The sequence below is a fragment of the Spironucleus salmonicida genome, chromosome 3 (assembly GCF_000497125.1).
Source record: "Spironucleus salmonicida strain ATCC 50377 chromosome 3, whole genome shotgun sequence".
NCBI lineage: Eukaryota > Fornicata > Diplomonadida > Hexamitidae > Spironucleus > Spironucleus salmonicida.
Genome location: NC_090598.1, coordinates 1680039 through 1707170, shown reverse-complemented (window position 1 = coordinate 1707170; position 27132 = coordinate 1680039). Strand labels below are relative to the sequence as shown.

Genomic DNA, 27132 nt, shown 5'->3' with positions numbered 1-27132 from the left:
ATTTAATAATATATATATTACTATAATATATACATTTTACCTTCCACTTTATTTTAATGTCATCACTGAAAACCAAAATAGATTCTGATGAAATCGAGCTTTTCCGTGAGTTTGCTAAGGTTTACAGATTTGCTGCTCCTGAATGGAAAGAAAGAGGTGATGGTGAGCTTGTTATTGCCAAATCAGATAAGTTTACTCGTGTACTTCTCCATAGGGAAGGTACTGGTAAACTTGCCTGTAATTTCCCAATTTATGAACTTAAGGTAGAATAAATGGGTACTAGTGCTAAAGCTGTAACGATTGCATGTATGGATTATTCTGAGTCTGGTGACAAAGCTGTTCCAACTGTATTTGCTTTTAGGTTTAAGGAAGAAGACTTAGCCAAAAAATTTATAAAATTGGTTGGGGAATAGGAAAAGAATAGTGATAAAAATGTAAAATAATCTAATAAAGAGCAATCTGACGATATCAAAAAAGAAGAAAATAAGGATTCTGATATTGTTGAAGAAATTAAGAAAAAGGAGTGATTCACTTTAATAATTCACTTTAGTTTAATTTTTAGCAGTTTTATATAATTTCTAAAAATTTTACATTTTTACTTATATCGAATAATTTTTCTGACACAACATCAGATTCTATCAATATGCTTAATAGTTTTTAATGTAGCAATTCACAATCATTACAAGCAATATATAATCGTTCAATTTCCTGATATATGAAGTTTTTCGATATTTTAAATAGCAAGGTATCTTCAATATAAGTATTTCTATCATAACTGTTCGTAGCACTAAATATCATCTTTGAAACATCTCCCTTATATAATAATTCAATATTTAAATCATTTCCTACAATCATATAATTTATCATTAATATTTCACTTAAAATCTAATTGCAAAATTATGAATGTTTAGCAAGAACAAATTATTACTAGGCAGATTTTGTACTTTATAATAAAAGTTGTATATATTTATCATCAATTATCATTTTAAATAGATATGTAATAGTTTGGTAGCAATAGATAAATAACTTAATATTACATGGAATAACTCCTTAAAATGCAGAGGCAACAACATTACAAGTTGATTAAGATAAGCACAATGACTTAATATATTAAACGGATAAAAATAATAAAATTTAAACTTTTGGTATAATTTAATAAGCTGTAAACTTTGATATTTCTGCCAATTCTGGTTTAAAAAATTTATCAAAATGGTTAAAGTAATATATATACACTCCTTCAAAAATGTATTCATCCATAATAATAGTTGAATATGTTAAAAATTCATTTGCTTTCACATAATATGTTTTTTTAAAATTGTAACCATACAAATTTTCAAATATTATATCGTAAAATGATGACTATATCTATTTATCTTACTCATTTTAAATTAATCCTTAAATACTTTCGTCAAAGATTTTAAATCCTTATACACTAAGTTTATCTTTATTTTTTAAGTTATAGTTTTAATAAATTAATGCTAGTACATTACTTGTATAAGAGATGGAAAAATTAAGCAGTTACTTGCTAAATTAAAAAAATTAAGTTGAAAAATGCTCCGCTTGACTAAATGTTTCAAAACTAATTGAAGTTTAAACTGCAACTGTAAAGAATAGATAACTTCTGTGTTATAATTCTTGAATTGGAAAAAATGATTTTTAAATAGATATTAAGTAGAGAAGCTGAAAAATTTTCTGAAATGAAAAATCTGAAAAGCTACTGATAATCAAGTCGCTAAACTAAAGTCTGGTATATAATTACTAAACTGGGATCTAAAATGCATATTCAAATATGTCAAATTTAAGGTTGTTTATGTAGATAAGCTTTTTTTAGATACATCCTAGAAGCATTTTTTAATCTAAGCACTCAAATATTTCAACAATTGCATTAAGATGGTCATTAGTTGATAACAATTTATTATGTAAGGGGGAAAATTTGATGAGACCAAAGTCTTTATAATAAACAATATCCAGCCACTAATAATAAAGTTAAGAAATCTATAGTGTACCTTCTTTCAGTGATTGATTATTAGTAGATATATACTTAAAAAGTATAAGAGATGATGCTTAATTTGCAGTTGAATGTATAAGTTTTTGTTAAATTATAAAATCTGAGGAAATGATATCTTTTATATTGTTTTCTTTCCCACTGGTTGTGTCTTTACAATTACATTTTTACACATTCTCGCTTTCAATTAAATTATTACTAATTTAAATATTCTTAAATCTCCCTGTTCGAAATCGCTTAATATCTGGCTAACTCTCATTAAGAATAGTAACTCCAGCAGATTAAACAATCTAAGATGCAAAATCTACATAATTTTATATATTGTATAAATTTACAGGAGTAAACGTAGACTACTTAACAACTGAAATATTAAGATCCTATTCTAGTAATTGTTACTATTTTTACGTATTTAAGCAACTATTTACACACCAAATTCCTTAAATCAACTTACCTGAAAATTTTTGTGTAATTTATCTTGGAATTTAACTCTTAGATCTTTATATAATGATCTTTGATATTGAGTGATTCTCTACTTAGATTCCTTATATTTTTTTAACCATAATTTATGGCTCAAATTCAGTTTAATTACCTTAGTTATTATTATCAGCGCTAATTCTTCTTATAGGCCTTTAAAATTATTACAAAGTTGGCGTTTTCTACGTTCTTGGCGGAAATTTTTTATAAACTCTGGCAGAAGCACATCTCATATTATTCTATGATATATATTTTTAGTTTTATTAATGTTATTCATATGAAATTTGTTATATTTCAACTTATTTCAGTGGCCTATATGGAAGTGATAATTATGGAGTTTATTTAACAATTTAAGTTAATAATTATGTGGCTGAGTTATATTCTTAATATATCTTTGTCTTTGGAATTATTTTTGCAAAATGTGATAGGACTCTGGCAGACTTAGATCGTTAATACATTTAATTTTTTAGAATGTTGATTTTTAGAAATATATTAAAACTATTAAATAAAATTTACTTATTCATAATTATAGATATATTATACTAAAGTCTCTTTAGCGTTAGAAATGAGCAAATTTTTTTAGAAAAAAACATAAGAACCTCCTAAACTGACTCCCGATTAGTTTATGGTATAAATAAAGTAAGATGTATAATTGTAAAATAAAGTATTGAGTAAATTGGTAATGTAAATTGATTCAGAAATTTCTATGATTGAGATGACAATGAAATAAGCAGCAAAGAACAATAGTAAAAAGGTTATGGAAATTTATGCTAAGAACGTAATAGCTGCATAAAAATAAAAAGGTAAGATATTAGAAAATATAGCCTCGTTAAGTTAATTTGAAAGTTAAGTACGCTCAATGTGTGTAAATGCAAATGTTGGAAATATTCTTACTAATACAGGTAATGTCATAGACTAGTTTTTAGCTGAAAATTCTACGTAGGAGATGAAAAATGCTGTTATAGGTCTTATTAAAAATTCTGATAAATTAAGTGTTTATGCAGATGTTTAAGATGATGTACTGAATGATATAACTGAAGATCCACAAGAGGAGGATATTGAAAAGCTCATAGGCGAACAAATATCAAGAGCTTTAGGCGCATAATAATATGATTCTTATTAAAAATAAATTGAACATTTTCAAACAGATAAAATAAATATAAAATGATTCATTATTAAATTATTATATAATATATGATTATAATATTATTCAAAAATTATGAAGTCCTTGGATTTTTGCTTATAATAATTATTAGATAGTTGTAAAGCTAATAATATACCTCTTAAGACTTAAACTACATAGTAAAATATATCTAATTTTAAGTATAATCGTTTATCATCTCCATATAAGAAGGAGAACAGCCATTTAAAGCCTAAAGAGACAATTTACTCTTTTACGCCTAAAATTAATAAATCATCAATAAATAGAGGGGATAATATATTTAATCAATTGTATAATTAAGGAAAATAACTACTACTTTCTAAATCAATAAAATAAGAAGATCTGTTAGCTCCCAATAATAAATCAGAAAAAATTATAATTTTTACACCAGATTTTAACAAAAAATTATATAAAACTAAAGAGATTCCTTAAGAAACAGATATTTAGTATTCATTTTCCCCTAAAATATTAAAAGTATCAAAATAATTAGAAAGATCATAATCTAAGGCTCTCTGGTAACCTAAATCTTATAATAAGAGAAAATACCCAATTGAATAGTAATAATAATCGAAATAAATTGATTTAAACTAATTTCTTGATCGCTAAAAAGCGGCTAAAGAAAGAAGACTGTAAAGACTATAATAAATTACGGAATAAGTAAAAGAATAAGAAACATTTAATCCAAAGATAAATCAAGTTTCATTGCTCCTATCTAAGTCGATAAGTAGATAACCAATATATAATTATTAAAAAAAATAGATAAAATAATATGAAGATTTCAATTTTTAACCAAAAATAAATGAGTCATCTAGATTCATTAGTAAAAGAATATCTAAATATTATGATTACGATATCTAAGTAAAAGAAAAAAAATTATCTTAACAGTAGTTAAAAAAATAATATCAGATGGAGATAGACCAGCTAGACTAGGAAAAACGAAACTAAATTTAGTATATTAAAGATAAATAACAAAAGCATCATAACGTATAAGGTAAGTTAAATTTGAAGAATGTTACTGAGTATCATAGATTGTAGATTGAAAAAAGATAAGCTTTATTTAAAAAGTCATAACTAGAAAAAAGTTAGTAATTATTGATAGATTGCTCATTCAAACCTAACTTAAAGAAATGAATAATGTCCATAATAATATTTATAAGTATATTATATTATTTAATTTAATTTATAGTTTCCATTCCATCTGAAATGTCCTTTGATGCGATGAATTTAAAACCGAAATTACTTGATGGTATATTTGGTCATGGCTTTGAAAAACCTTCTGCTATCTAGGATTAAGCTATAGTACCAATCACTACAGGGAAGGATGTTATTTGTTAGGCATAATCTGGGACTGGAAAAACTGCCACTTTCTCTATCGCTTGTCTTTAACGTATTGATGAAAATCTTAAAAAAACATAGGCAATAATTCTTGCCCCAACACGTGAATTAGCTCAATAGTCTGCTGATGTTTTAACCTCTATTGGCTCTAAGATGAACATAGTAGTTTAATGCATTATTGGCGGTTCCACCGTTTAGCAAGATATAGAGTCTCTAAACCGTAATGTACCTCATGTGGTTGTTGGTACTCCAGGTAGACTTAATTAACTTATTACCTAAGGTAATTTGCATTGCGAAAATGTGAAAATGGTTATTGTCGATGAAGCTGATGAAATGTTAAAAACTGATTTTTAAGACCAAATTATAAGTGTTTTCAAAGCAGTTTCATAAGGCACGCAACTAGTAATGGTTTCCGCAACTATGCCACAATAGATTTTAGACCTTACTAGTTCATTCATGCCAGATGCAATTTAAATTTTAGTTAAAGAAGACGAACTTACTTTAGATGGTATAAGGCAATATTAAGTTGCTCTTGATAATAGCTGGAAAACATCTACTCTCTTCGATATTTTCAAAGTCATGACTGTTTAATAATGTATAATATTTTCTAATAACTAGTCGGTTGTTGTTGAAGTGTACGAGGCTCTTAAACATGAAAATTTTGCATGCGACATGATTCATGGTAAAATGGATTAGGCTGAACGTAATGCTGTGATGAAATCTTTCCGTCTTGGTACATAACGTGTCCTGATTGCCACTAATGTTATAGCTCGTGGTATTGACGTTTAAAATGTTTCTCTTGTTATTAACTATGATATACCTAAAAGACCTGAGTAATATCTTCATAGAATTGGCCGTTCTGGTCGTTTTGGTCGTAAAGGAGTTGCAATTAATTTAGTATCCGAATAAGACACTGCTAACTTATAAATCATCCAAGACACTTACTAGACCACTATTGAACTCCTTCCAGCTGAGCTTTAATCTTTGATTTGAGTTACTGATTAATTTGTGATATAATTGTTTCAAATTATCTATATTAAATTTTATACTATATACTTTTCAATATATTATTTTATATATAGATTTCCCATATTAATAAAATGAAGGAAATAAAAAATTATGATATTATTAAGCATCTTGTACTAAAAGATCATATATTAAAACCTTCGTAACTTAAATTTGTTAAACTTAATAATTTTATCATTGATGAAAATACCATTCTATAATTTTCATATATTGAACATTTAAATATTACGAATTGTAACATTTTGTTATCAAAGTTATAGTTTTTTGATTTTATATCGTCATTTAAATATTTTAAATATTTAGAAAGATTAGAAATTAGTAATATTTCATTTAAATAGTTAGAAGTAGCACCATCTAGCACGTTGAAAAACTAAATCAGTCATATTACGTTAGATATTGATTGTTCTTATGAGCTTTTAATTCTAATTTTGAGATAATTTAACATGTATGCTATTCAGAGTATTAATATACTAAATTAGAACATATAAATTACATAAATACTTAAATATTTTCCATACATAACTTAATATAATGGTACTAAAATAAAATCTCCATTTTAGCCAGATTATATCAAATTAATAAAAAAGTTATACAAAGCTCTGTAATTTTAAATTAAAACAAACTAATAAGAAATTAGTTAAATCAAAAAGCAACGACACTAATTTCAAAGCTAACACATCCATACACCAGAAGTTATTAACTCTAATATCTTACTCGATTCATTCACTGATTTTCAGGTGAGTAAAGTAGATAAAGAATAGCAAACTATTAATTATGAATATATTGCATCTGAATCTTATTTTGATGGTCTTGGATTATTCGACAATAGATTTACTGGAGATTCAGAGAAGTAAACGTAATCTTAGTATGTTGGAAAAAATATAGGAGTTCAAGCAGAATTTTCTGGTAATTTAGAACTATAGATGATTGCATTAAAGGTACTGCATAGATAAAAACTTGAAATTTCAAAGATTACTAAATATGATTTTGAAGGGGATGATAATATTTATGCAGAAATTGCCTGCTTGAAGTAGTAAAACATAAATTTATCAAGTATAGATAAGAAACTACTTTAAAGCATCTAGAGTATAGAGAGCAGCAGTGTTATAATCTAAAGTAAAACTGTAATTGAAGAGATTGATTTACTTTTATCGGAATTATAATAGTGATTATATATAAGGTATTATAAAATTTGTAAATGAATTATCTTGATACATTTCTATAGGATAATAAATACGACAAAAATGATCAAGTTATCGAGAAATCATGCATTCTATCTAGTTTTAATTAAAATATTTCGCACTAACTTGAATAAAAGTTTGATATAGATTTAATAACTGTTTTAGAGCTAAAAACGGCATATACTGAAATTATTCTGAACTCTCCGTTATATTAATCAAAATTAACTAATACTTTACAATAATCATTACCAAATCTTGTAAAAATAGAATCGGATACCATATAAATATTGAAAGATACTTAATATCTTATTAAGATAAATGATGAATTAGTAAATGAAATAAGTAGACTAAAATAAAAAATAAATAATTTATAAGATGTTAACAAGATTAATCCTTAAATAATATAGACATATAATACTTAAGTTGATATAAATAAGTTTATAAAACATCAATAACGTTAAATATAGCTTTAAATATAAGAGACTTAAGTTATGTCTGCATTTTAACTAAATAAAATATTATCTGAACTAGACTAGTAAAGTTTTAGTGATTTAGACTGTTCCACAGATAGTCTATAATTTTAATAGCCCAATGCTTAATTAAATTGTCATGAACAAATACGTACATTATAAATAACATTAAAGGCTTTAGAAAAAACCCTCATTAACGATCATATAGTTTTAAATAATATGAGAGATCAAGGATTTGAGTAAACTATTTAGGAAACTGAAGGAATTAGAAATTCTGCATATGGTTTTCACTGCCTAATTAATCATATAGGTTCAGCAGATTACTGGATTATTGTACTTACATTATTTCTGACGGCTTATTTCATCATTTTTACTTAGTGAGACTAATAAGTTGTTATATAATATAATAATATTTGTATTATTCAAATATAAATGCCACCTAGATCACTTTCTCCACTACTTAGATTTAATGCTAAGTCGTCTTTAGCAGATTTTTCAAGACCTATTGATATTCCACATAAACTTGATCCTCTAGATTTTTAAACAAACATAAAATCTTAAGACTTCGCCAATACGAACGAGTTCGCAAAAAGAACATAGATAAAAGGATGGAGTGACGGAGCGTAATGTATTATTAAAGATATATAATAATCATAGATTAAGGAATAAAAAGAAAACCAAGATTTTTTTATAGAAACTGAGGAAATTGAAAGAATGGAACATTTGAAAGTATTAATGAAAGATGAAGATGATTTTGTTTTTGGTAAAGACGGCGTATTAGATAGTAATGAAAAAATTAATGAAATTACTCCAATAAAAATGAATGCTATATTTGAGAATAAAGAAAATATCGACGAGGTAGAAATGTATGTTATGGGATTTAATGATATTATTAATGTTTTACGTAAAGATACACCAAAGCTATCAGATACCTTGAAATAGATTAGGAATTTTTTTATTTATAAAATTAAAGAGAAATCAAAAAAGCAATAAAGTTTAGAATACGCTACCAAAAACTTAGATGCAAGATGCTTTTAACTTCAGCTTGATTCTGATAATTTAACAATAGAAATTTGTAGGCTTAATAAAGATCTCAATGAATATAATTCGAAATTAGAAAAATAAATTATTTTTTCAGAAAAATTAAAACAACTTAATTTTAAACTAATGTTTGAAAAAGAAAACCTAGCAAATAGTAATGAAGCTGTGTAAAAATAAAATATTTAACTTATTGCAGAAATTAGTCATTAATAATAAGAAAAAAATGATCTTAATAATAGAACTAGACGATTATAAGTGTCAGTCACAAAATTTAGAAGTATTGCAGAGTAAAGCCATGATAAAATTTAACGAGCTGAGCGTAAAGTTATAGATTTAGAAAATGTCATCGAAGAACACTAGTTATCATATAAGAAATTATTCGATTAGTACTCTATATAATAAGCATTGATAAATACCTAGAATGAACATATTTAACGTTTATAAGAGGAGATTAACAATGGCTGTAATAAGTTCAAATTAGTAGATGTTCCAGAAACGGCTAGCGATACTATTAAATAAGCTTTATAAGTACTTATTGAAATATCGTAATTATCATCACAAGATTTATTAGTAAAGGAATTAGGAATTGATAGAACTAGTTTGCATTGTGCATATAATGTTGTAGCTTCTCTTCAGAATTCCGATTTTTGTGAATAAGTTTTAGAACATTTTTCTCCTACTTTTGAAAATGTTACATAATACAGAACAGTTGCTGTTTAGATTGATGGAACAATGGCAGAAAATATTACTGTAATTAAAAAAGCTAACGGTGGAAAAAGAAAATAGTTAATACCAATTGAGTAAAAGTCCATTATAAATTAATAAGCTACACTAAATGTTAATATTCTTCAAGAAGAAATTCTTGCCAAATAATAAGACTAGACATAATTTCTTTTATCGTAAATTGAAAAACTAAAACGTGACAATATGAATCTACAATAAAAATAAATGGTAGCAAATATGGAATACTTAAACCGATCTTAGGCTAGCTTTGTTGAAAACAGTAACAAAAATAGTGATAATGCGAACAATGAGAACTCATAAGTTACAGAAAGCGATGTTAGAGAAATTAATGAATTTTCATAAGGGCTTAGTGAAGGGAATGCATTAATAGATGCCGATAAGAGTACATTTATTTCCAAAGATATAAAAGATAAACCGAAAAAGTAACTTAGTTAAAGAGATTACACTAATAAAAATACGAGAAAATCATTATTAAAGGAGAGATAGGGCTCTGTCTATAAAAAATAATCTACTAATAATTCTTCTATTGTCTATGGAGAATCTACATCGGAAGAAACGTATAACAATAATAAAAAACATAAGAGTTCAACTGAAGCTTTACCGAATAAAACTTAATTGCTAGGTTACAAAAAGCTATTATCCGCTGAAAAATTGTCAGGGTTAAAATATGGATAGGTATATGTTACAAACCTGGAAATGAAAACTAAAGAAACTTTAGATAGTGTAGTAGATTATTAAAAAGATGATTTAGCAAATCTTGGTAAATAATCTGATAATCTCTCAAAAGCATAAAGTTTAATTGGAAAATTAAAAATAGTTAGTTAGTCAAACAAAATTAATATACATTCCTAAGATGATGAAAGCATATAATCTAGTAATAAGGACTCCACCTATACTTAATCTCATATCTCTAGTAGAAATATTATTAGTCAAATACAAGATACCTAGTAGAATACAGATAAACCTTCACTTGTATTGCCAAAACCATCTAATGTTGATTCACTGATTACTAATAGAAATGAATAGTAGTAAAAAGACACTATTTAAATGTTATCAGTTTAATAGTCAAATATCTTATAATAAATTAATAACATAGTTAAAACATTACCAGCAGATGTAAGATCCTAATACAAGACTTAACTTAACAATGTCTTATTCAAACATATTGATAATACTATTAATAAAAGAAATTTTAACATATTTTATTAAGATTATATTAAGGAATGGAATCAAATTTAACAAATAGACTAGGGAAATTAGAAGTTAAAAGCACCGAAAGAGCTTTTATAGATTCTATTAGACTTCTTAACATAAGCAGATACAGTAAAGACTGTTAATAAAAATCCCTAAGAAGAAAAGAAAGAATTATAATTAGAAAAAATTTAATTTGAAATTCCTGAAAATGTGTCATTGTCAGGCAACACAGAGTTAAACCTACTGAACCCATTGGAAGAAGTCACGTCGCTATAAATTTAATAATAAAATATTTTTATAATTAGAGCAAATGAAATTTTGTAAGCTTTTGGAGTAGATTTTGTTAAACTAACTAAGCTTAGCAATGATCAATTTATCAAACATACATAAGCTTTAGTTAAAAAATTAAAAGCAACAAAATAGGAAACTTTGTTTAAACCAAATATTTAGGCAATTGAATAGCGCCAAAAAAAATAGTAAAATATTAATGATATTGCAATTAACTAAAATGCATTAGATGATGAATTATTCCCTTTGCAGTCTGAAGCTATCATATTAAAAAATTAAATAAATGATTTAGATAACTATATGAATGAAGAATAATTGTTAGGAGACAAAGTAAAGAACTTTGTGCCGCCAAAATAAACATAAGAAATTTAGACAATAGAATCAGCAATTGGAATAGATTATTGTATGCAAACAGATATAGCACTTGAAGATTTTATTAATGATACTGCTATCGCAAAAGATATTAAAGAAATGTTCGCAGGGGATGTTAATTCATTCAAAGTTACAGGTTTAGTAGGCATGGATGACGAGGAATAAGCTATTACATAATTAGGAGCACATCAAATTATTTAGGAATCTGGAATTAACTCTGATCTTTTAGCAATGAAAATTAATTTTAATAATAATAAAGGTCCAGTTTTAAATCCTTAAATTTAAAGCTTATAAGTAGTTTAACCTAAGTATGTAGAAAATACTACTATTGAAGATGGAATTCGCGACAAAGTAAAGTAAATAGAGCAATAAACATCCAAATTGAGTTAGCTTAAAAAAGAATCATAATTATAGTCTCAGAATTAGAAAACAATATCACTGATCCAATAGCATGAGTCTCATTTTTAAAAAGGTTTAGATGATGTGAAATAACCTTAAACACTAGGCTCATCTAAAATGATTCCATCAGCATAATAGAGAAACAAGCATGTTCTTTTACGTCAAGGATAATTTGCAACTCATAAATTAGATTAAACATCAATAAATTCAAAGTATTAAATTAATTAAAATAAACTAATTTTAGATTAAAATGAGGCTATGAAAAGATTGGAAGCTATTGATAAATCAGTACCTTCATATTAAGATTTTTTATAACTTGTCAAGGTATAACAAAATAAAGATGATTCTGAAACTGCAACGTAAGTATTGCATTCGGTTATATAAATTCATCCACGTTATGGTGAATACATTAGATATTCTCAAAAATCGATTATATCTCCACCATTAAATGACAATTTCGTTATTTAACATCCAGTGGATAAAGTATATCTTAAATATTGTCCAGCAGATGGAGATGTATCAGAGTTTACTTTATTCTACCCAGTTTTGTTTTAAGATTATTAAGATTTAGAAAAATTCTACACTACATTTGATAAATCTGATACTAAAGATGTTGGGAAAAATTAATTTTTGAATATGATATAACTTTAAAAAAATACTTTTAAACTCTTTAAATATAATATTGATGTTGCTACTTTTAAATAGTCATACAACCCATCACCAGAGATAAGGAAGCTAGTTACACTATTGCCATAAGTTAATAATACAATTAAATATATAAAATTATCCTCTATTACATGCAATACTAAGGGGTATGTACCGCTAATATTTAAGCTGTTAGAAGATCTTACATTGACTAAAATATCATTTGTATAATTGGGAGTATATGATTATATAAAACTTCCTGTGCAAAACGTTACTATCAAATCATTGCATTGGACATTAAAATTAGTAAGAACTCTTATAGTTGAGCGTTTATCATATTCAAGTTAAATTTTCACAGTATCAATGTAGGATATGCCATCTACTTTTGTAACATCTTCTGATGATGCTAGAAAAGTTTAGTTTCAGATAATCCCTGGTTAATTATTGAGAAGAGAAGCTGAATCTCCTGCTGCATTTTTCATGTTTTGGGCATAATAGAAATATGGTGTTAAAGCAATCGTATCTAATCTTGCTTTTAACTTCATCGTAAATCTAGCGTATTATTAATACGAAAATGAAGAAATATATCTGTATACAAGAATGTTTTTCGAAGATTTAGAAAATGACTATTATTTGTTATATCTTGAAATCAGGCGAATCTTAGGATTCTAAGGAAAAACAGATGCAAATTCTGAATTTTTGGCTACTTAGGCAATACCATCAGTGACGGCAACAATATTATAAAATTGGGAGCCAAAAAGATAGTATGCATTTGTTTAAAATGTTTTCTCTATTTTATATTCAAAATAATAAAATGATGAGTTTGTTGTCCCAACTTAAATATCTCTACAATAATTTATATAATTAATTCTATTTGCTTATGGTGGATTTAGAAGAACAGCATTTTAACAAGCAGGTTTAGTTTTTAACTACCTAGCAAAAGAATAAAAAACAGGTAATTTAATAGGGGAAGGAGGCTTTAGATAGTATTGTCAAATCCTTATTCCTTAATGGTCTGCGAAAACAATTTCGGAAATGTTCTTTGCTTTTTCTGCAGGGTTAGAGTATGATGTATCTACTGACTTATCTATAAGAAGAATGAGTATATAAAACTTACAAGAAATGTTTATTTCTCTCTAATTGGGGAGATTTTCTCAAGTTTCTAGCGATATCTTAGATAAAACTGTATCAACTGAGTTGAAAAAATTAATTAAAAATTCAGTTTTTGTATTTTAACAACTTTAAACCGTTTCTAAATAAATAATCCGTATACTGCTTAGACATGCTGCATTATAAAATGGTGAAAAATATTTGAAATTTTCAAAAATACTAAAATGTTATGTAGACGTTATTTAGTGTGACCTAATGGCGTATGACTTTGTAAACTCAATGTCAAATATGCGCCTGGTTCTTAGTACTATAATTGAAAGTATGTTAGAAATTCTACCCGATGCATGTATTGTCACAATTGGTGGTTCAATGACGGCGTTAAAATAATTTTTGGGAGCTGTTGGTAAGTGATGGTACTTTGCTTTTCTCACTCACTACAACAACAAATACCAACTTATTAAACTATTTAACAACATTTAACACAATAATATACATTACAACTCTAACATTGCACTTCTCCAGGATCTCCGCATATGCAATTACCATTATTTGATAAAGCTAATTAGTATTCTTACTTTTTAACCCTAATTAAACTCAATACTTCTCCTAACCATACTCCACAGCAATAGCAGGGTCCCGGCTTACAGCTACTAGCAGAACAATTCTAACATGTAAAAGTAAACTCATTAAAATGTCCGCAACAACCACATATAGAATCCTGAGATATATCAGCTAAATTAAATAATGTCGCATTATTTGTTTATATATCGGATCTTGTTACTGATTAAAATAATCTGAAGTTAACTATAGCCAATTATATTGTTGGGAATATCTCATATGTACCGCTAAGATCTGTTGATAACGTTTGTAAAACTTGCATTGTAGAATTAATTGATAAAGCAGAAAATTTGACTTTTTAACTTTTCAATTCATTAGAAATAACAAATACATTCTATGAATCATAAGATATTGCTGAAAATGATATTAAAAGGGCTTCTTTAGTTTAGTATGGTTTGGTATTAATAGCATTTAACAGTTAGAGAGCATTTGCGATAGAAAACGCACCATTTGGTGTTATTTTATCTTACTATAATGGTGATAATAATTCTGATAACTATTGTGTAAAATCAATTTCGAAATATGCCCTTTAATCCGATACTATTACCATTGCACATTATGAAAGAGGAGAAGTAGAAATAACCTAATTAAAAATTTATTCTACTAATGGAATTAAGTCTTTAACTTACTGTTATGTAGTTGAACATGAACAATCCAGTATAAGAATAAATCTGCGGAACATTTCAAAAAATAATATACACAATAATACATATAATAATCATTATCTACATTATTTTATTAAAAGGCAAGAATATAATGAGGAAATCGCTCCTGTTAAAGAAAATATTAAGGTTTTAGAAGATTTTATATTTAACTAATCTAAATTAAACGATATAAACCTATAAATATATTATTTTTACGATTATTTTATAATATTAATTATGTAAGATATATCTTTAGGTTCTTAACTTTATTAAATACATGAAGTACATATTTTTGATATCGAACTCTTAAATCTGAGACTAAAAGGTTATAAAAACACTGTTATCAGCTCTACCAAAATAAATGCATATTATTATATATGTAACTCTAAAAAGATATAAATAAATAAGTCGTTAAATAAAAACTGTAGCATTACTTCTAATATATATCTTTATGATTAAATTTACCTTTAAAATTCAATATTGTTGAATTGTTTTTAACTACTAAAATGAGAGAAATATTTGATGAAATGTACCTTTTAATCATTAAATTTTTAAACAAAAAATAAACCTAATTTTATTAAAACTGACTAGTTAATAGTTAAAATTGAGCTAAATTGTTATTCAATCAATACAAAATCATTATATATAATATTAAAATGAAGATCTTAAATAATAAATTAAAATTATTATTCAAGAAAACAAGTAAAGATTATTTCTAGCACTTCAATAACTTATTTCTATAAAATTTAAGAAATAGATACCTAGTAAAGCTAAATTTAAATAATAAATATTTCAAATATAGATTATAGTTACAATCTTAACGTGATATCATTAATATTAGAAAACCCATTAATACACGATTAATGAATTATCTGATATTACAAAGGGTAGTATTATTAAAACCCTAATACTGACATTGTAGGATATAATGAGATCGATTTGGTGTACTTAGTAACATTCTAACGATGGAAGAATGACATTTCTATAAATGCTATAGATTATTTAATATAACAGTTTAATTATAGTTTTTTAATATTAAATTATTTTACTAATATTATATATTATTATCTAAGTACTATATACACTCCACAAATGACCTAAATAGATCCAATTTTTACGTTCTAATAAGATGTTTTATATTGTTTCGAACATGATATAAAAGTGTAGGCATGTCAAAATATAGTAATTGTTGCATTAGCTGCTGGACCAGAAAAATCTCTTGAGTTACTGAAAACTCTTAACACATATTATACTAATCAGCCAGAGGAAGTTTTAGTAGCACTTTCATGTAGAGTTGGTGATTTACTAAAAGTTACTAATACTTAGAAACCTACTTAGGAAGGTGTTATAGCCTTTTTAGCGGCAGTCGATGGTCTATCGTAATCTTCATCGCATCATGTAAATACGGCATTATGTTATTCATTTAAAAAAGTATTAACATATTATAAAGACTCGCTTCAACCACTGTGCTAATTTGTATTTACGCTTTCTTAGTCTATTTCAACAATGCAAAGATATCTAGCGGCTTAATTAATTCCATTGTTGTACAATACAATTGACCTATAAGAATAAGATAAGTTATCATTGAAATAAACACTTGGCTAAGTATTTGGTTCTTTAGTATAAGATTAGGATGCTTTAGTTAGGTAATAATGTGCGGTATCTGTATCATCTCTTGTTAACTAAATACTAATTGCAGGTTTGTGCGATAAATTTGTTCATTCACCTACTTATATTTTTGCATGCTTTGATAGATTAGCATAGGATTTAGCTGATCCTGTACGAGCATAAAATGTTGATAATGGTTTATTAATTTTAAAACTAATTGTTATGATTAAAGAAACAATACAAGATTAGTAGGCTAGAGAATTTAGAGAAGTCAAAGAAATATTACCCTAATTGATAAAAGCTATTTCTCGTGGTTCTTCCGATAGATATTGGAGAATTAGATATAGAACTGCTATACTTATGCCAATGTTTTTTGAATAAATTCACAAAAAACTAGATGTTTAAGACTGTGCAGTTATGTTTAGGTTATTAACTGAAGACTGTGAATAAGATATTCGCTTGGTTTCACTGGCTAATGCGGATTAGGTACTTTAATATTTAGATGGTAACACAACGATTAATATTTTTGCTCCAGCTTTAGTATCTAGAGCAGTGGATACAGAAACAGTAAAAGTAAAGCTTTCATTAAGTAAATCTTTATCTAAAATTGCAAAATAAATGATTATTAATAAGATTTTACCTTAAGAAATTAAAGATTAATTAAAACTAGCACTGGAAGATATTGCTTCAAAATTATGTATTGATAAAGATTAAGAAGTTCGTGCATAAGCTATTGATGACTTGTTAGATCTTTATAATTTCCTTCCAGATTTCTCTCTCAAACAATTAAAAACATTAGCATCTCAGAAAGATCCAAAATGGCGCGTTAGATGTGCTATACTAAGAGTAGAAACTGGAATTATTAAAAAAGATGGAAAATGTGAAGATATTATTGAAGAATTGATCAGTTATTTAACTGATGAAGCTTTTGAAGTTCGCCAATATGCAATTGATATGATAGCAGAAGCTGGTGTTATGAAAGGAGTAAAATATGTAAATTCAAGTCTTATTGGGTAACTATTTACAATGAGCAAATCAAATACTTCTAGTTTTTAAAATAGAATTTCATGCTGCGGATGTTTAGTGTAGCTTTTAAAAGCTTTTATTAGATCAGAATCTGTTGAAAAACTTAGCGATGTGGCAGCTTAGTTAATTACTTTTTGTTCTGATACATCTATTTATGTCCGCTAAGAGATATGTAAAAATATCAGAAAAATATATGAATTTATTGTTGATAATGAAATGACTCTTTCAGATTAAATGAAAAACTTATTAAATGAAATGTTTAAGATCTAAATAGCTGATTCAGACGAATAAATAAGAGAAGATGCAGCAGAACTTTTAGATATGCTAGAAGCATTTTGATTTAAATTTAATTTCACTCAATTTTTATATTTTCAAGCTATTCAAGTTATTCTGATGCATTAAGTTTGCTTAAAATTCCAATTAAATCTGTTTTTCTCTTCTAAATTTCTTATTAAACTGAATTATAAGCATCTGAGATACCTAGTTTATAATCATTATCAAATGTTTTCCTAGATACTTTTTTAGTCTGCTCAGAAAAATGAATATCCGAGTTATATTGAAGTTATGCCATTGCTAATAAACGTGATTTAGTTGCTTCTAATGTTGATAATAATAATTTATATTCAGGATGTGTTTCGTTCTAGATTTAATCGATATCCAATGTAAGCTATTTTAAGCTATCTAATAATTAACTCATTTAAATGAAAAGAAATATTTTATATAATAATATATACTCACTATTATTTTGTGTAATATCTAATTTAAAGAAAAATTAGAGTCAAAGAGCCTATTAAGAGACAAATAAATACTATGGCATTGACCCAAATAATATAAATTGAACTTTCTATTAAATAAAAAGTTATTTAATTTAATTCATGTTATTATATCTGAGGAATTAATGTAACACAAGTATTCTAGTGATCGTTATCTATTTTAATAAAAATTACACACTTAAATACTTCTTTATCAAAATAATATCCCATGATCGAGATAATATCATTTATTGAAGAATACTGAACTTAATTGCATATATGTGTAATTGGGTTATTTTACGAGTCTTACAATGACACTGTTAATGGAATAATCTATCCAATTATAATACTATTTTAATAGATCGACCTAGGTGACAATTTTTGGATAAGTGTAATATTTATTTCGTCTTAAATAGAATAAAAAGGTGAAATTTCGTTTGTGTAAACAATAAATTATAATAAATTTTTATTATCATAATTAAGGTCATATTTACCAATTAAGGCTAAGAATATACGTATAGAAATTATATTATCGTGGATACTACTATTAAATGAAAAATCTGTTGAAAATGTTAGCAAATTGATATCCGGTATTATCAAAAGATTGTTACTATGAAATATAACTGTAATATTTGCTATACTAAATTATTTTAATCTAAGTTTGCTGTTTTATTCTAATAACTATCCGTTAAACCAAATAACAGGTATCAAATTCATTTTAATTTAGTTTTAATTAAACAATAAATATAAATAATAAATACTTTGTTGATATTGATATAATATTTAAAATTTTCAATCAAAAACGCTTTCAAAATCCTAATTTATATTCAATTTAATGTATTAATTTTTAACCCATTCGTCTAATATACGAAATCCAGGGATATTTGAAATAAGCTCCTTACAAAATCTTGCAAAAGAAATTTCATTCTCTTCTTATTTTTCTAATATTTTCTTCATTAATTTAGCTCTATCGTCTGTATTAATTTTAAAAATATTCAAACACATAAATACTAAACAAATTCTATTTTCTATGCCTTCCGTTGTACAAACAAATTCGCATGCCCTAAAGTAAAATTCATCTACTGCTCCCAAACTAACTCCATTTGTATCAGTTTTTAAAGCTTCAATATCTCTTCGTAAAGAAAATACTGGTCTTGCACGTACATCAAAAATTTAAACCTCCGTTAAATCTGTTAACTTTACAATCATTTCAAGACAATTTTAATCAAATGACTATATATAATTTCTAATATAGTTCTTCAGCAAATTAGCCAAATCTTATATTAGAATATTAGCTAATACTGGTTTATATAATTATAAAATCTTAAGAGATGGTAATAATAGATTTGAGTGCTTATTTTTTAAAACTGTAAGACACAATTCTAATATTGAGTTACAAAAACACTTCTAATATGCATCAGTTTCATTCTCTCTGGATTCTTAATTATAAACAACTAGATGTGCCTCTAAATCTGTTAAATTTTCTTTTATCTTCTTCATTTTTTTAGACAACTTCTCACGAGTTTGTTTGAAAGAATGTTTTGATGATGGAATTAAATTTTTTAAATTTTTTACCTTAACTTAAGAAAAAACCTCAAAGATACCTGGATGAACATGAAATTTCATTTTTGTTATAATTTTAATAATATCATCAGTAATTTCTGCTGTTTTTTTGTATGATATATCAGAAGATAGCTATTATTAAATAAATTCCAACTATTTCGATGACCCTTTTAGTGCTTACTTTATTGCGATCAGAACTAAACCTCTATTTTTTTCATCTACCATTTTAACAAAAAACTATAAGGGTCCTTCAGGATCAGCACCTTGAACAATCATGTCAATTGATTTTTCAACTTTTAATAGTAAATCTTTCGATAGTTCCTTTTCAGGTATTTATTCTATATTTTTAGATATTGAATTAATTACTTATTTTAATTTTTCGGCTGTTTCTTTTGAAGGAAATTTATTAACATTGAGACAAGCAGTTCCAAATGCATCTAAAAGCGTATAATATGTAATTGGTCTGTGACTTATTTATTCATGTGTTTCATTACTGTGTAGTTATTCATTTTAATTTATTAGTTGTTAGTGCCTAAAATTCTTTTATTGTATAAATTTATCTTCTAAATTATCCATTAGAAATGGAAAGAGGAAAAAGTTTAATACTAATCAAATATATAATATCACTAAGTCCCTGGTAATTATTTTTAATAACGTAAGTTTTTAAATCTAGTGTTTTAATGTTCAGATTTATACTAATAACCACCTTTCACCCACGCTACTTTTTCATCAATTACTTGTTAATTTATATCGTTTTGATCATCATCAGTATAAACCGTTTTTGTTTAAGCTTTTGTTAAATTTGGAACCGATGTATCCTCTTTCTCAAACTACCCCATATTATCTACAGCATACTTAAGCAAATTTGATAAATTCTATGTGGATAAATTTTCTTTATAATAAACATTTTAATTAAAGTTCTTTGTATGATTTGGCTATTTATTTATCTTATTCCAAATACTTATTGGCTTATATAAAATATTTTTGTTGGAACCTGGTTTTTACGAGGGTCCTATGTCCATAACATCTATTGGTTCCGATTTATTTGAAAATATTGGCGATGTGGTGTTTATTTTTTATTTATTTTTACTTACTTATTAATCTTAGTTTGAATACTTAATATTAAACAGATTTTAACTAGAAAATTATTATGCAACATTCTATACACACTTTAATTATTCATTTTAAGTTTACAATTCATTAATTCTTTTCATTTTCACTACTGAAACGTTACTTTACTACAAATTTTATTAATTTTATTAAGGTTCTAATATTTATTCTAACTATTTTAATCTTTATTTTTCAATGTTTTCATTGAATTGAGAGTGCTTATTTAATTATATTTATTATCTTTATGAATTTATACTAATACTTCTTTACGATGTATTATTATTTTAATTATATTTATATTTACTTTTTGGTACCAATATTTATTAATCATAATCAACACGTTAATACTGTAATTATTTTCTTGACTACGTTGTAGAAATTAAAAATTACGATTTTTTTATTTTTTATTAGACAGCGTCATTATCTTCAAATTTAGCTAGAGACATATTCTATAGTCCACCCTAGAAGTCTTCCTATATAAATAATTTATTAATCTTTGAGTCTGAATGTTTTCGTTATTCTATTAATTTTTCTTTTGATATATCGTTTTAATGATCTAACTATCCTTAGTTAGAAGTTTTATACATAGTTCCAAAAAATGTATTAATCTACTTTTCAGAAATATCAATTTATTTTATGAGCTTAGTATTTTCCTAAGAAACTACTTAATACCAGGACTTATAACTATCTAATTACTTTGACAAATATTTTATTTATGCTATATCCTCTTCTTTAGAAGGTCTATGCACAAATTTATAACGAAATTCCTCTTTATTCTTAGTAATCTCTTCTCTAAGTGTTTATATTATCATTGTTTTATTCTAAAGTTATCTTTCTAATTATACCTTATCTACTTACATATCTGATTAATTTTTACTAATTAATGCTAGTTCCGTTATTAATGCATTGTGATTTTCTTATTACGATAGTAATAACTATTCTATATCATTGAAATTTACATAGCTTTAGAAATCTTAGTTAGAAGTACCATCTTTATTATTAAATGAAGATTAGTCTAATATAAATTAATCAATAGAACTAATTGATGTATTGTTTAATTATTTTTATTAAAATTCCATGGATGAAATAATTCTGTGTGTTGTATTGTTATCAGAATCATGTGCTAATTACTCAACTAGTATTAAACTTTCATAATCTTACTAATCTATTTTAAATTAGGCGTCTAATTATACTATACTGTTTGTAATATTATGTTCTTCTCTTATATCAGTTTTACTGTTTGTTTAACTTGGTATGAAGTGATCAATATTTGATATATTATTTGCAGTATCAGGGTAAGTTTAAGAATCTATTTGATCCTTCTAACGTTATTAATAATATAATAACTCTGTATGTTTATTTCTTTTAGTGCTGTCTTTTTGTATAACTAAATCAGTTTAAACATATTACTATAAATATACTTATGACTTCCTAGCTGAATTTTCCTAAACTAAAAACTAAACTATTTGTTATAAAGTATTTAATTTTTAACCTAACTATATGATGGATAAAGATTTTTATTTCAAATTATCTAAAATCTATGTAAAAGATTAAATAGAATCTTACATATCATATTTGCTAATTAGCAAGTAATCTTTTAACCGTGAATATTTATCATTTAGAAATTAAATATCTATATTAAGGGTAGTTATCTAAGAATCTCGTATTTATATAGTTGAATCTAATTAAAAGATAACTTAATCTTTAACCTCCTTCAACTAGTGTAATAACTAATCCACTTAAGGCTTAAAATCTAAAAATGTTGGACATTTATGAATACTCCACTCATCATATAAATTTTTGTATCTATATTGCTGCATTAAAATATCTTCATTAGTCATAAGCATATTATGTTCGTTTTATCTAACCATTTCTATGTCTTCATAATAACATTCTTCAAAAATTTTTTATTTAATGTGTCCAAATCGCTTCATTTAGCTATTATAATCAGTTAATTATTGTTTCAAAGATGCTATCTCTCGATATGCTTCTTATAATAAAAAAATTTAATCTGTATGAAACTCTACTTTTTATCCAAAATCAACTGTTTTGGTTATAATTTTTTATTATTGATTCTTAAGTTCAGATTATTATTCAAACGCAATACTTACTTAAGTAGTCTATGAAAAGTCGCATTTAAATCTCTCTTGATGATCTAGACTATTTTGATCTAGAACTTATTTTTCCAAAAGAGTTAGCTAATTATCTTATTTTAGAACTTTTAATTAGTATAAATTGGGTAATGCTTTATCAATTTCATATGATACTTATAATTAAATTTGTTCTAGACTTTCATTTGTTTATACTTGGTTTGCTTTAAGTATTATTTCTTATAAATAATCGTCACATTTTTTAGAATAAAGTTTTTAATATATTGTTTAAATTGAAGTTTTTAAAGCATTGACTAAAATTTCATTATCGATTTACATGGTTATAAATTGATCTTTCTAACTATTAATAATATCTATTGAATTGTTAGCCTATTCTTTAATATTTTGCTTATCATTTATGCACGTAACAAATTATCTTTTTAATATCTTATACTATGCAAACAAATTAACTATTTAAGTTTATTACTACAGAGAGCTTTCAAAAAGATAATCATTCTATTACTTCAATGTTTCTATTTATGCCTTAAGCTTTGATTCTATCTAAAGAATTAACTATATTTCATGGCATTTTGAATCTAAATTAAATTTGAGGTCAGATATTTCTGTATGATATGAAGACTATTACTGTTCATAACTATCCAACAGTTACTTAAACTAAGTAGTAACTTTTTCTTCAGCACTTTATTATACTTCATATAATTTAGCATTAAACTAAATATTATACATTCTCAACTCCTCATTAGATTATTATAGAGATTTATTTCTTTTCGTCAAATCACTAAGTGTTTTGGCATATATTTTTTCAAAATTACTAAGATAAATAACTTAATTCTATAAATATCCTATTTTTTAATTTTCTTCCATTCGTTCAAGTAATTAAAATTCTTCGAAAAATGTGTTTTTTGATGACTTAATTTATTCCTCATATATCTCTAATTATTTTGATTATCTTATATTTAAGAGTTTATAATTATCAATTTATAGACTTATTTCTTTTATTTATTCGTCTTTTTTTTAAATTAATTTTTAATTTTTCTTTTCCAATACTTTTTCATTTTACTATAAGTGTGAAATTTAAATCTCAATGAGTTACTACTCTTGATTAGCTACTTACGCCATATTTTAATATTTAATGACTTAATATGACTATTTTGTGACTGTAGACATAAGTTTGGTAAGTTAGTTCTCTTTTGTTTATATATGTTCTAAAAGTTTTTGATGTCTATCGCTTAGAATTCTATTTGTTGTTTCTGATGCAATAAGCCATGGTATTACACTAGTAGATATTGATTTATCTGATTCTCCTGGTAAATTAAGTACTATATCTTTCGTCTAATTTTATTGTAATACCTAGTCTGGGACTAAATTTGTATTCATTCCTGTTGAAACTTAATAAGATAATTCAAAGTTCTCTGAACTATCATGTTCTTAAATTTATTAAACTGATCCTGCTTTATTAGTGTTGTTTTTCTCTAGTTATAATATTAATGCTTTATTTTACAATTCGAGAACCTCAATTTTATTTTTCAACTAATCTCTTTCTGATGTAATATTCATTATAACAAGTTATGTTTTCTCTATATTACCTCTTAATTCTTACTCTAGTTTGGTCTTATATGATAAAATTTCTAGATTATGCTACTCTTCGGGAATTGGGTTTTTAATGTCACATTTTTGATTAAGTAATTCTCTATTACGTATAACATTCAGCAAAGATGATGCATACGCTTTTTACATATTGATGATCTTTTTTTCAACAGAATTTCTATATGTATTAAGTTTATTGTAAAAATCCTCCTTCAGTAACTATTTTTCTTATCGCATTTATTTGATAACTAGATTTTACTAAAAACTTATAGCTGCTAAATCGTTTATTAACACTAACTAATCTTGATGTACATTTTTAGAATTTTGCATTATAAAGTCTGATTTTATTAAATATATTAATAATAATCAATAAATGAAAATAGAAATAATAAATCTAATAAAATATTTCACTCAATCAACATATCAAACCAATCAATTGAAACGATTTATTCAATAATACTTCCATAAATAATTTATCTTTCATTCAACAATACTTCTACTTATATTCCTTTATTAATTTATAGAGAATCTTACAAACACTATACATTTATATTAAGAGTTACTTGATTTCTAGTTATATCAATTATAAAATCATTACCTCCTTTAAATGAAGAAATGACGAAAACACTATTTTGACTCTTAATAAAGAGTACGCCTTTATTCTAGTTTCCTTAAGAAAATATATAAGTAACATTTATTTAATTAATGATAGGTTATACTAATCGTAATTTATTCCAGCCAAATGCTAATTTAGCATAATGGCAAGTAATATAATATACTTATCTAATAGAGTCATTATAATATTATTCAAATGGAGTAAATGGAAGTAATAAGTTTTTATCATCAATTTTATACAATTTATTAACCAAAATATATTATTCATCAACAGTTGATTACTAGGGAATAGTTAAATCAATCTAAATTTTTAAAGGTTAATCTTATATAAAGCTTGATAATTTAGGTTAATTCTATTGTTTTATTTGTGGTTATTTATTATCATCAAATACAGAGTTTAAATACGATTCAGCACTTGATTTTTCAAAAAGTATTTTACTATATGATTATTATGTACTGCTTAGTTTAGAAACAGTCATTTACGTAGTATTATAATCCATCTTTTGGGAATCTACTGTTCTATCAGTAATAACCACTTACACACTACTTTTGTTGAATAATTATGTTGTTTAATAAATATTTTCAAAAATATCTGTTTATGAAGTATTTTCATCATTTGAATTATATATCTCCCATTTTTAATATGGAGATATTCCTTAAATTCCATATAATCTATATTTTACAATATTATCAACAATATTATTCATTTCTTTACTTTTGTCATTACTAATTTACTATATATTTTATAAATTTTCTGATAATTTTTCTAAAATTTCTGATTCAAATTCATATCCAAATTAATCCAAGTTATCAAAAATAAGCTAATTATTTTGATAGTATTGTTTTTACTACAAAAATACCTCTAATTGTAAATTACTGGTAAACTCAGTATTTTATTCAACTTTTAAAAATTTTTGGTTGATTGAATCTAATTATTAAATTCCTAAGATTTAACCTAAGATAAGTTAGATTTAAAATTGGCCAATTTTTTACACTTGTGTTAAGTTTTTCTTAAAATCAGATATTAAACTCTCTTCAGATTTTTAAACACACTTTTTTATTTGGAGAATTAAGTTTCTCATTTTTTCAACATATTGTGAAACATTAAGCATAGCGTTGAATTAACTCATTTCAGAGATCATATCTTATGCATTTAAATAATTTTATTATTATAAATTGATAGATAGTAAACATTCATGACAGTGCCAAGTATTTTTACTTTAGCAATAATATAATAATTAGGATTTATGAATTTCGCAGTCCTCAAATTTATTTTAATCGTTTATATGTTATCGTTTATGTAGCTAAAGAGCAGGTGTCTAATGTAAATTTTGATCACAAAAAGTGCACAATTTAATATTATCATTTTAACAATATATAGAGGCGAAATTTGGTTGCAAAGGTGGAGTGCTAATTAGCTTGTTTGAATTAAAGTAAGATTCGAATTAAATTTTTTTAGTAAAAACATGTTAGCAAATTTCACAAAATTTAATTTAATTTAAGTGCTTTTAAATCTTCTAAGTAATAAGAAAATATGTAGGAACTATACGTGATGGGTTAAAAATTATATATTAAATGTTATCTAACTGGGAGCTTGTTTCGATGAAAAATTAAGACGGCACAACTGCATAAGAATCAAAACCTAATGGGGGCGGTAGTGATTATTTCTATGGTACTGTAAGAATTTAACCAATAATTACGTCACAAACTAAAATTAATTGAGAATCATTAGGTTACGAATTAAGATAAGTCATTTACTAGCTAGTAAATAATTAAAATTACGTCTCGAGCATACTTTCAATTTATGTTCTGGAAAAACTATCCAAATAAATATATAGTTAGTGAACTAATTGATTTGGAAACTTTTTAACTAGATTAAATTTATTACGATTTTAATCCAGCTCAAATGCAGATTGTAATTATGTGCTTACATTTGTACTTATTTTTATTATATTATTGAAATATTAAAATGATTAAGTCTATTGAGTTAATTTTACAGAATTTAGAGGAATAAGATTCATTTTTAAGCGGACAATAAATATTGAATATTGA

At 25.2% G+C, this 27132-nt stretch overlaps 15 protein-coding genes across 15 annotated transcripts; 8 read left to right on the top strand and 7 right to left on the bottom strand. All coding sequences in view use genetic code 6, as the record gives it.

The window, feature by feature from the left end:
• Positions 1-56: 56 nt before the first annotated feature.
• Positions 57-527, top strand: SS50377_23346 (RAN binding protein 1; the record flags this gene model as incomplete). Its single annotated transcript, XM_067907211.1, has 1 exon — positions 57-527. One exon carries the CDS (start codon positions 57-59, stop codon positions 525-527), a length of 471 nt encoding a protein of 156 aa, XP_067766479.1.
• Position 528: 1 nt separating this feature from the next.
• On the bottom strand, positions 529-2937 carry SS50377_23345 (uncharacterized protein; the record flags this gene model as incomplete). The annotated part of the gene is made up of 1 exon (XM_067907210.1): positions 529-2937. One exon carries the CDS (start codon positions 2935-2937, stop codon positions 529-531), a length of 2409 nt encoding a protein of 802 aa, XP_067766478.1.
• Positions 2938-3044: 107 nt separating this feature from the next.
• Positions 3045-3647, top strand: SS50377_23344 (uncharacterized protein; the record flags this gene model as incomplete). The annotated part of the gene is made up of 1 exon (XM_067907209.1): positions 3045-3647. One exon carries the CDS (start codon positions 3045-3047, stop codon positions 3645-3647), a length of 603 nt encoding a protein of 200 aa, XP_067766477.1.
• Positions 3648-3698: 51 nt separating this feature from the next.
• SS50377_23343 (uncharacterized protein) lies at positions 3699-4772 on the top strand (the record flags this gene model as incomplete). Its single annotated transcript, XM_067907208.1, has 1 exon — positions 3699-4772. One exon carries the CDS (start codon positions 3699-3701, stop codon positions 4770-4772), a length of 1074 nt encoding a protein of 357 aa, XP_067766476.1.
• Positions 4773-4844: 72 nt separating this feature from the next.
• On the top strand, positions 4845-5969 carry SS50377_23342 (Eukaryotic translation initiation factor 4A; the record flags this gene model as incomplete). The annotated part of the gene is made up of 1 exon (XM_067907207.1): positions 4845-5969. The coding sequence occupies one exon, from the start codon at positions 4845-4847 to the stop codon at positions 5967-5969; it is 1125 nt and encodes a 374-aa protein (XP_067766475.1).
• Positions 5970-6076: 107 nt separating this feature from the next.
• On the top strand, positions 6077-7171 carry SS50377_23341 (uncharacterized protein; the record flags this gene model as incomplete). Its single annotated transcript, XM_067907206.1, has 1 exon — positions 6077-7171. One exon carries the CDS (start codon positions 6077-6079, stop codon positions 7169-7171), a length of 1095 nt encoding a protein of 364 aa, XP_067766474.1.
• Positions 7172-7200: 29 nt separating this feature from the next.
• Positions 7201-8034, top strand: SS50377_23340 (uncharacterized protein; the record flags this gene model as incomplete). Its single annotated transcript, XM_067907205.1, has 1 exon — positions 7201-8034. One exon carries the CDS (start codon positions 7201-7203, stop codon positions 8032-8034), a length of 834 nt encoding a protein of 277 aa, XP_067766473.1.
• A 51-nt stretch (positions 8035-8085) lies between these two features.
• SS50377_23339 (uncharacterized protein) lies at positions 8086-13857 on the top strand (the record flags this gene model as incomplete). The annotated part of the gene is made up of 1 exon (XM_067907204.1): positions 8086-13857. The coding sequence occupies one exon, from the start codon at positions 8086-8088 to the stop codon at positions 13855-13857; it is 5772 nt and encodes a 1923-aa protein (XP_067766472.1).
• Positions 13858-13873: 16 nt separating this feature from the next.
• SS50377_23338 (TFIIH basal transcription factor subunit) lies at positions 13874-14746 on the bottom strand (the record flags this gene model as incomplete). The annotated part of the gene is made up of 1 exon (XM_067907203.1): positions 13874-14746. The coding sequence occupies one exon, from the start codon at positions 14744-14746 to the stop codon at positions 13874-13876; it is 873 nt and encodes a 290-aa protein (XP_067766471.1).
• Positions 14747-15800: 1054 nt separating this feature from the next.
• On the top strand, positions 15801-17681 carry SS50377_23337 (Protein phosphatase PP2A regulatory subunit A; the record flags this gene model as incomplete). Its single annotated transcript, XM_067907202.1, has 1 exon — positions 15801-17681. The coding sequence occupies one exon, from the start codon at positions 15801-15803 to the stop codon at positions 17679-17681; it is 1881 nt and encodes a 626-aa protein (XP_067766470.1).
• A 13-nt stretch (positions 17682-17694) lies between these two features.
• Positions 17695-18039, bottom strand: SS50377_23336 (uncharacterized protein; the record flags this gene model as incomplete). Its single annotated transcript, XM_067907201.1, has 1 exon — positions 17695-18039. One exon carries the CDS (start codon positions 18037-18039, stop codon positions 17695-17697), a length of 345 nt encoding a protein of 114 aa, XP_067766469.1.
• Positions 18040-18076: 37 nt separating this feature from the next.
• On the bottom strand, positions 18077-18811 carry SS50377_23335 (uncharacterized protein; the record flags this gene model as incomplete). The annotated part of the gene is made up of 1 exon (XM_067907200.1): positions 18077-18811. The coding sequence occupies one exon, from the start codon at positions 18809-18811 to the stop codon at positions 18077-18079; it is 735 nt and encodes a 244-aa protein (XP_067766468.1).
• Positions 18812-18886: 75 nt separating this feature from the next.
• SS50377_23334 (uncharacterized protein) lies at positions 18887-20233 on the bottom strand (the record flags this gene model as incomplete). The annotated part of the gene is made up of 1 exon (XM_067907199.1): positions 18887-20233. One exon carries the CDS (start codon positions 20231-20233, stop codon positions 18887-18889), a length of 1347 nt encoding a protein of 448 aa, XP_067766467.1.
• A 47-nt stretch (positions 20234-20280) lies between these two features.
• On the bottom strand, positions 20281-24702 carry SS50377_23333 (uncharacterized protein; the record flags this gene model as incomplete). The annotated part of the gene is made up of 1 exon (XM_067907198.1): positions 20281-24702. The coding sequence occupies one exon, from the start codon at positions 24700-24702 to the stop codon at positions 20281-20283; it is 4422 nt and encodes a 1473-aa protein (XP_067766466.1).
• Positions 24703-24872: 170 nt separating this feature from the next.
• Positions 24873-27101, bottom strand: SS50377_23332 (uncharacterized protein; the record flags this gene model as incomplete). The annotated part of the gene is made up of 1 exon (XM_067907197.1): positions 24873-27101. The coding sequence occupies one exon, from the start codon at positions 27099-27101 to the stop codon at positions 24873-24875; it is 2229 nt and encodes a 742-aa protein (XP_067766465.1).
• Between the last annotated feature and the right edge of the window lie 31 nt (positions 27102-27132).